The sequence below is a fragment of the Meles meles genome, chromosome 6 (assembly GCF_922984935.1).
Source record: "Meles meles chromosome 6, mMelMel3.1 paternal haplotype, whole genome shotgun sequence".
NCBI classification, from domain to species: domain Eukaryota; kingdom Metazoa; phylum Chordata; class Mammalia; order Carnivora; family Mustelidae; genus Meles; species Meles meles.
The window spans coordinates 55,195,151-55,204,122 of NC_060071.1; the positions used below are offsets into that span (position 1 = coordinate 55,195,151).

General features: G+C 34.6%; 1 protein-coding gene across 1 annotated transcript; it reads left to right on the forward strand.

Annotated features, from left to right (window-relative positions):
* Positions 1 to 3,206: 3,206 nt before the first annotated feature.
* On the forward strand, positions 3,207 to 4,157 carry LOC123944409 (olfactory receptor 4K2). Its single transcript, XM_046009505.1, has one exon. The coding sequence runs from the start codon at positions 3,207 to 3,209 to the stop codon at positions 4,155 to 4,157; it is 951 nt and encodes a 316-aa protein (XP_045865461.1).
* Positions 4,158 to 8,972: the final 4,815 nt, after the last annotated feature.

Genomic DNA, 8,972 nt, shown 5'->3' on the forward strand with positions numbered 1-8,972 from the left:
TGTGCCTCCTAGATCTTGAGGTCTGCTTCCTTCCCCAGATTAGAGGAGTTTTCAAATAAATTTTCTGTACATTTTTCTCTCTTTTATCCTTCTGGATTCCCTATAATGTGAATGTATTTTGCTTGATAATGTTGAATTCCCTTGGCCTACTCTAACTTTTTATTATTCTTTTTGTTTTGGCTGTTCTCCTTGGTTGCTTTCCATTACTCTACCAGCTCACTGATTCATTCTTCTGTTTCCTCTCAACTACTATTTATTCCCTCTAGTGTATTTTTTTTTTTTAAGATTTATTCATCTGAAAGAGAGAGCACATGCATGAGTAGGGGGAAGGGGCAAAGGGAGAGAGAATCTCAAAGAGACTCCCTGCTGAGTGTAGAGCCCAGTGTTGGGTTCAATCCCAAGACCCTGAGATCATGATCTGAGGCAAAATCAAGAGCCTAACTGACTAAGTACTCCACTCTAGTGTATTTTTAATATCAGTTATTGAGTTCTTCATCGGATTGTTCTTTTTTATATTTCCTTTCTCTGTTGAAGATTTTTCTGCGAGTCTCCACTCTTTTCTCAAGTCCAGTGAGAATATTTATGACCATTACTTTGAAATCTTTATCAGGCATATTGCTTTTCTCCATTTAGTGAAGCTCTTTTGCTGTGATTGTGTTCTGTTCTTTCACCTGCACACACCCATACATGTATTAAAAGACTTTTTTCACTGAGAATTTTTTTATTAAATTAAATAAATTTTTTTTATGAACATATAATGTATTTTTATCCCCAGGGGTACAGGTCTGTGAATCGCCAGGTTTACACACTTCACTTCACAGCACTAACCATACTGAGAATGTTTTTAAGATTCATCCATGCTACAGCATATAATCACTCTTCATACTTCATTTTATGGCTAAATAGTAATCCATTGCAATCATGGCTATACCACATTTGTTCATTCATTTATCAGTTGATAGATGTTTCCACCTTTTGCTGTCGTGAATAGTATGGCCATGAACACTTCTGTACAAGTTTTTGACAGAAAAACAGTAAAAAATAGAAAGAAGTGAAAAATATTCAAATACATATAAATGAGAAAATGCATCATCTCTCTGCCCTCCATTTTCTTAATAACCTAGTTTGCTTTGTTATTGTTTGATTTTATAAAATCAAGATCATATAATACACATTACTCTGCAATTTGCTTTTCACTTGAGATGACATTGTAGACACATTTTTTTAAATTAGTATATTCAAATGAAACTATTCTTTCTAGGATGACTGCAATTTTTTTTCTTTAAACCTGCTAACTGAATATCTTACTCTTGCAAATAAGTTGCACTGTTTTATTCCACATGTGCATTTTTTTCTCTTACCAATTAGGATTTTAGTTTTCATTCCAGGTCAAAGGCATGATATTTCTTCTGCAATAATACTTTCTTGGTTAATTAAGCACATTATAAATTTTCACTTATCTAAAATTATATTCACTCATGATCTCCGAGAATTGTGTGAACATTAGATTTATTTGTCTGTATATTTTCATTAATATTTTTAATTATGGTATTCAATATCTCCAAACAAATAATAAATTACTTGGAGCAGAGGTTAATGTTTTTGGATTTTATTCTCTGCTGCCTCTAGAACAGGGTTAGCTGATCAGAAGTGCTTATCAAAACTTATTGATTTGATATTTCTGGCTACCTCTTAAATGATGGGTTTTTCAATGTCCAATCTCTGAATCTCTCCGGCCAGGTGAAAATAATCATTATAAACTCCCATAAGACTCTTGACATATATTCCTGTTGTAAACCAAATAACACCATCTTTCCTATTTAATGAATCCCATTGCAAGATGTTTTCTTGGTCAATCCCCAAGTTCCTACAACATTTTATCTAGAGCTGCTAAACAACTAATGATTCAACTAGGTCATTTATTTATATTTAAAATTACCTTCTTTGTGCTCTCTATCAGAGCCTACTTAATACAGAATAACCTAAAGCCCTGATTCTACTGTACAGCTGGTAAGCTTAAATGTTTCACAAATAATTTCTACTGAAAGATTTTAAATCTCTGCCTTTCCTACTTCCAATCTCCTAACCCTATTCCTTGGAGCTGAGATAAATAAAACAGTTTACATATGTTGACAGATATAAAGGGAGAACTGAAACAGGGGAGAAACTAAAGAACTTAATCTTTGAGCTCTTTCCCATAGAAATGTTGTGATACAGTCTTTAGGAGACAAAGGTAAAATTTTAAGTCATAGAATTATAAATATTTATAAGAAAAACAGACTCATACTTTAATAAAAAAGAAATGATGAAAAAAAATTTAAATGCCCTTCCCTTGGCTACATAACTATATAGTACTAAACTTGGTAATAAAGCAGTCTTCTTACATTGGATTTTTACTTATTTTCTCTGTTTCTAATCAGTTCAATGAGATAGTTTATCTGTGAATATGTTAAAAATCTTCTCTGGAAATTTACAAGAGCTCTGCAACTGTTCATTGAAATCTTTCTATGTCACTTATATGTGAAACAATTTTTATATGTTCTTTCAGTAAGGATACTCTTAGGGATGAATTCTAAAAGACTCAATTGTGTGTGTGTGTGTGTGTGTGTGTGTGTGTGTGTGTTTAACACATTGTCATCCCAGAGCAAGGGCTTACTTAGCTATTACCTTTAATATTATGTAGATGAGGGCGCCTGGGTGGCTCAGTGGGTTAAGCCGCTGCCTTCGGCTCAGGTCATGATCTCGGGGTCCTGGGATCGAGTCCCGCATCGGGCTCTCTGCTCAGCAGGGAGCCTGCTTCCTCCTCTCTCTCTCTGCCTGCCTCTCTGTCTGCTTGTGATCTCTCTCTCTGTCAAATAAATAAATAAAATCTTTAAAAAAAATATTATGTAGATGAATACATGGACAAATATGTAGATAAGTAGATACCTTCTGGATGATATAATCTCAGTTTGATTACTATTTAATACCAAAAAAGAAAATGTTATTTTCAATACCTATGACGTCAGTGGTATTTCACTATGATCTCTAATATTCTATAATTATCTCTCAAATCAACATACCAATGGAAATGGAAAGAATAGTAAAGATGAGTTTTCATAGAGGAACCAAAGTCTCTGAAAGTGGATTCCTGTACCTTTTGCTTAAATAGAATCATATTTTCTCTTTTTTTACTTTGATATAGGTTTCAGCTATCAATCAGGATAATGGATGTGGCCAATAAGTCTATTTCTGAATTTGTCTTGCTGGGACTCTCTAAGTCCCGGGAACTTCAGCTGTTTTTCTTCATGGTGTTTTCACTGTTTTATGTAGCAACAATGGTTGGTAACAGCCTCATAGTCATCACGGTTATAGCTGACTCTCACCTACATTCTCCTATGTATTTCCTGCTTACCAACCTTTCCATCATTGATATGTCACTTGCTTCCTTTGCCACTCCTAAGATGATTACCGACTACCTCACTGGACACAAAACCATTTCCTTTGATGGCTGCATCACCCAGATATTTTTTCTACACCTTTTTACTGGTACTGAAATAATTTTACTTATGGCCATGTCCCTTGATAGGTATATTGCAATATGCAAGCCTCTCCGCTATGCTTCAGTCATAAATCCCTTGGTGTGTACTGCACTTGTGGTGGCTTCCTGGGTTGTGGGAGTCATGCATTCAATGAGCCAGGTCATATTTGCTCTCACATTACCGTTCTGTGGTCCCAATGAAGTAGACAGCTTTTTCTGTGACCTTCCTGTGGTGTTCCAGCTGGCTTGTGTGGATACTTATGTTCTCGGCCTCTTCATGATCTCAACTAGTGGCATAATTGCCTTATCCTGCTTTATTCTTTTATTCAATTCTTACGTTATTATCCTGGTTACTATCAAGCATCATTCTTCAAAAGGATCTTCTAAGGCCCTTTCTACCTGCACAGCTCATTTCGTTGTTGTCTTCATGTTCTTTGGGCCATGCATCTTCATTTATATGTGGCCCCTAAACAGTTTCCTTGTAGATAAGATCCTGTCTGTGTTTTATACCATCTTTACTCCCATTCTGAACCCAATAATCTATACCTTAAGGAATCAAGAAGTAAAGACAGCTATGAGGAAACTGAAAAATAGGCTTCTAAATCCCAATAAGACGACTCCTTTGCATTATTTTTAGTCTTAAATTCTAGTTCTAGTTTTAACTTCCTGGGCAGTGTATGCCACTGTTTTGTGTACACAGCATTGTGACTAGGCTTTTATTTCTGGAGTTCTCATCAAATTATAATTGGATCACAGTTGCAATCAAATTGTAAATATTAAAACTACTTGCATGTGTTTAAAATACATGTTAGATTTCAGAAAAGCAAATTGACAGAAACAATTTCTTCCAGAAGTGAAGACTATCTATAAAAATGCCAAGAGTCCTTGTTCCAGGTAGGAGATTCAATATTAATAATCTATTGACTGGGAAAGATGAACAAAAGTGTGAAGAGGAAGTACAGATTAAAGATATGCTAGAAGATAATAGCATTTATTATATACAACTGGTCACTGAGAGACACGTTGGTGGCTCAGTCATTTAAGTGGTTAAGCATCCAACTCTTGATTTCTGTTCAGGTCATGATCTCAGGCTCATGAGATAGAGCACCATGTTGGGCTCCATGCTCAGCACTGTAACTGTCACCCTGAACAACTCCTCAGTCTCATATTTATTAGAAAGTGAGTAACAATCAACAAAGAAGCTGGAGTACATTAACATTGACCATGAGTCTTGTAGATACATAAGAAGAAAGGCAAAACATGTCTGGTCACGTAGTACATGACACACAGTGAGCGAGACCAAATGAAAGGATTGTCTGACTAACTGCTAATACTCCTAGGAAGGGGAGATAACAGAAAATTGAAGCAGGTGGCGTTCTGCCTTGAGCGATCTGGGCATCCCCAGCTGCTCGGCTTCAAGTACATATATCGTCCTCTCCCCCAGAAGCCTGTTGCTAGTAGATATTTTTCTTAAGGCTATATCTAAGCATGTTTGGTAACTAGTATAATTTCTTATAAGTTATATTTTAAGCAGTATGTTGTTCTGAGGGACAGTTACACAGCATGGAGTGTGCTTAGGATTCTCTCTCTCTCTTTCCTCACCACCCCCTCACCCTGGCGAGATCTCTCTCCTCAAAACAAAACAAACAACAAATCACTGAGTTACTTAGAGAATTGTCCCTAAAGTATGGCAAACTAGTAAGATTTCTATAAGCCTTAGAAACGCTATACTGCTATAGGAGTATCTTCTGACAGACAGTGATCTCCTATATCTATCCCTTAATCATTCCTACTTAACATTTTAAACAACTTGTAATCTTTTCTACTGAAGAAAGTTCTAGACATATTTAATTATGAATGTTGATGATGCCCAAAGCGAATGCTGTAAGTAGAAGAGTCTCCACCACTCACTTCTAGCTAGTAAGCAAAAAAATACAGCCCATGACAACATCTTATAATGCATTATGATTACAGAGGCTGAGGAATTCTGCAAATTAGAAAGTATTTGGAAATGAGTTTCAAAGCACTACATTTTGTTTCATACAGGTACTATGTCAGCTTAATGGCTGGGAAGTTAAGACTGGAATTAAGATAATTTATGGAGAGCCTGTGGTTTCATTTTAAAGTATTACATTGACTTACAGTTTGGTTAAATTACTTTTTCCTTTTAGTATTTGGTTGCAAAAATAGTAAATCTGTGCTTAGTAATACATTATCAATGTAATAAGTATATTTCTTTATACAAATAGGTTTTTTAGTTTTAAAAAGGTTAAAAATTAGCTTCAAGGTACACAAGCTATCACTACCACCTGCTGGTAATTACTGGAATTGCAAACATTGAAATTCATGAGAAATAATTTTCCTGTGTCTTGCTTTGCAAATCATCTTTAAATGATGGCAAACATGAAAGAACTAATTGTTATTTGAAATTGATTATTATACTTATATAGAGTGTTCGGTATATTATACAACTTTTATGAACAAGAAAATATCTGTTACAACCACAGTATTTGATAAATATCAAGTTGTTCTTCTTTGGCATTATTGAGAAAATAGAAAAAAACAAGAATTATATATGCACTAATTACCAATGATGAGAGGAAATTAAGAAAAGAAAATTCCTAACTGTTCATTTTAAGCCAAACGATAGGATAAATGTGTTTTTTCTTCATCAGTATGTTTTTTATTAATATATTAAATAAGGAAACACATTTACAGTTAATAATGTGTGATATAGAACTTTTTATAAATAAAATTTAGAGTTATATAATAAAATTTATCAGCTTTTCCATAAAAAAACATAGGAATGATTGAAATTGTTGGGTAAAAATGCCTATAGTACCAACACTAGCCTGGCATGTGTTTATATTCATGAGATAATAGCATAATTCTACTTGAAATAGGGATACAAATGGACCAATTCAGGATGTGTGTGTGTTTGTGTGTGTGTGTGAGAGAGAGAGCGAGAGCGAGTAAGCTTTCAGCTACATGTGCAAATAAGCTTAGGATCAAGAAATTCACTTATGTAGAAATTTTCTAGCCAGTGTTTTATAAATTCCATAAATAATTCTTTCAAATAATACATTTATTTGAACAGTGAATTTTTTTTTTAATGGACTGCTTTTTGCAAGATAAAACTGTCGAGCCTTTTCAAAGGAATGCCATCAATCTTCAGTACTTGTGTGGAGAATGATAAAACATTTGCCAAAACCCTCAAAGGTGCAACTGATCAGCAGCCAACTCTGCAAGGGAAGTCAATAATGAGACTGAATAGTTGGAATTATAGTAAGACTCTGCAGCTGAGAATGAAAAGGATCACAGCCTCTGAAGGACTTCTGTATGTAAAGGGAACTAACTACTACCTTTCCTGGTGGCTCAGCATAAACAGTGAATGTACAATTAATCTCTATGTATTATATAAAACTTAAATCTTAATTAGGAGCTCTAGGTAGATTATTTTATCACCATGTGTCCTCATCACTCTGCTGACACTCTTTTATATGAGGGTAAGTAAGTACAGTGACAGGGAACAGGCTCCCCATGCAGTAGTAAAGACGGTGCCATTTGCCACTAAAAGAAATAAAGTTTTCAAAGCATTCTAGATGAACAGAAACCAGCTAATATAAACATACCAGGTTGAGGATGGCTTTAAATGGTCTAAATTTCCAGTAACACAATTGAGAGAGTATTACAATTAGGATAATCTGTAAGACTTTGATGAGAAGCGATTCCCTCCTCCTTCAGGTGTTTGGGAAGCTTCATGATGACAAGCCTATGAGCTTTCAAAATTAAAAAAAAAAAGTTTTGTAAAATTAAGCACAATAATCAAATGCAGGTGAAAATATTAAAAATCAGGTCTAGAGGAAATGATAAAATGTAAATAGTAATGTGTGAAGGAACTGGATATATGTAATGGCAATACAAACTGTACCTGATGTATACTTCCAAAAACTATTTGAGGAAAATTTCATGATATGATAGAGTGTAATGGGGGTGGGTTTATATCAAAGCCTGTTCTTTGCATGTGTTTCCTCCAAGGTCCTGGAATAGACTTTAACAACAATTTACTCACAATTTTGATTCTTTCTTTTCTTTTCTTTTCTTTTTTTTTTAGATTTTATTTATTTATTTGACAGACAGAGATCACAAGTAGGCAGAGAGGCAGGGAGAGAGAGAGGAGGAAACAGGCTCCCCACTGAGCAGAGAGCCCAATGTGGGGCTCGATCCCAGGACTCTGGGATCATGACCTGAGCTGAAGGCAGAGGCTTTAACCCACTGAGCCACCGAGGCACCCCTGATTCTTTATTTTCTTAAAGAAGTCCCTTCAGACTAGACAGAGTTTAGGTTCTATGGAACCTGGATCCACCCTGAGTGTAGAGGGTAAAATTCTTAGACTCAGGTATGTTTTATCAGCTCTAAATGCCAATTCTACTATTTGTTAGTGGTGTAAACTTGAACAAGATACTTAATATCTCTTAGCCTCAGCTTCAACATCTGTAAAAGGAGATAATAATAGTACTAACACTGCAGAGTTATCGGAGGAATAAAGGAAGTCATTCCTTTGAATGACTTACTACATAATATATGTTCATATACATGTTCAATGAATGTTATTGTACTATTGTTTTGATCTACTTTGGATATCTTAGTTTAAGGGCCTTGATACCCTCCTGAGCTAAGAACTGATATGTTTAATTTGAAAGGTAAATTTTCACTTTATAAATTTTCAGTATTTGTATCTATGCATAAAATTAATGTATATTGGGATTAATTTGGAAAATTAAAAGTAACTTCTATTTTCTATTTTTCACCTTATCATTTAAAAAATTTATGAGAGTTTTAAAACAATTTCCATTAGAAAACTACATTGACTTTTATATTTATTCAAGTCTCCAGAGACTGTTTTCCTCACTGCTCATAATTTTTATGACTCAAGAAAAATTCTGAGTTATTATTTAATTAGTGTGTGATGGCTTCTTTACAATGATTAATTATTAGATTGGTTTACTGATTTTAGAATGGATTTTCACCAGAATTTTGGTCAGAATAAGAATGATGATGTTCGATCCTTCATATTATTAAAGTAAAGGCATAGATGCATAGATCAGTAAATAGTTTCTTAGACAAGTAAAACTTTGTATGATATAGCCTTATTTGAAGTAATTTTGTACTGATAAGAGCTTGGGACAATGTGATCACTGGACTGTACTGCCAAATGGAAGAAGTTCTTGGTAGATGTTAGCATTCGAATATCTTCACACTCTTTGTAAAATTGTGAAAGTGTTTTCAGACTTAAACAATGCCCAATGAAACCTTGTTTTCAAATGAACTTTTGGAAATAAAACAGTTAAAGTCAACAAGAGAGGGGCACCTGGGTGGCTTAGTTGGTTAAGCATCTGCCTTCGGCTCAGGTTATGATTTTGGGATCCTGGGATTGGAGCCATGCATCTGG

Bases quoted from the DNA above. Each gene is read 5' to 3' on its own strand.
- LOC123944409 (XM_046009505.1), top strand. From the start codon at position 3,207: ATGGATGTGGCCAATAAGTCTATTTCTGAATTTGTCTTGCTGGGACTC.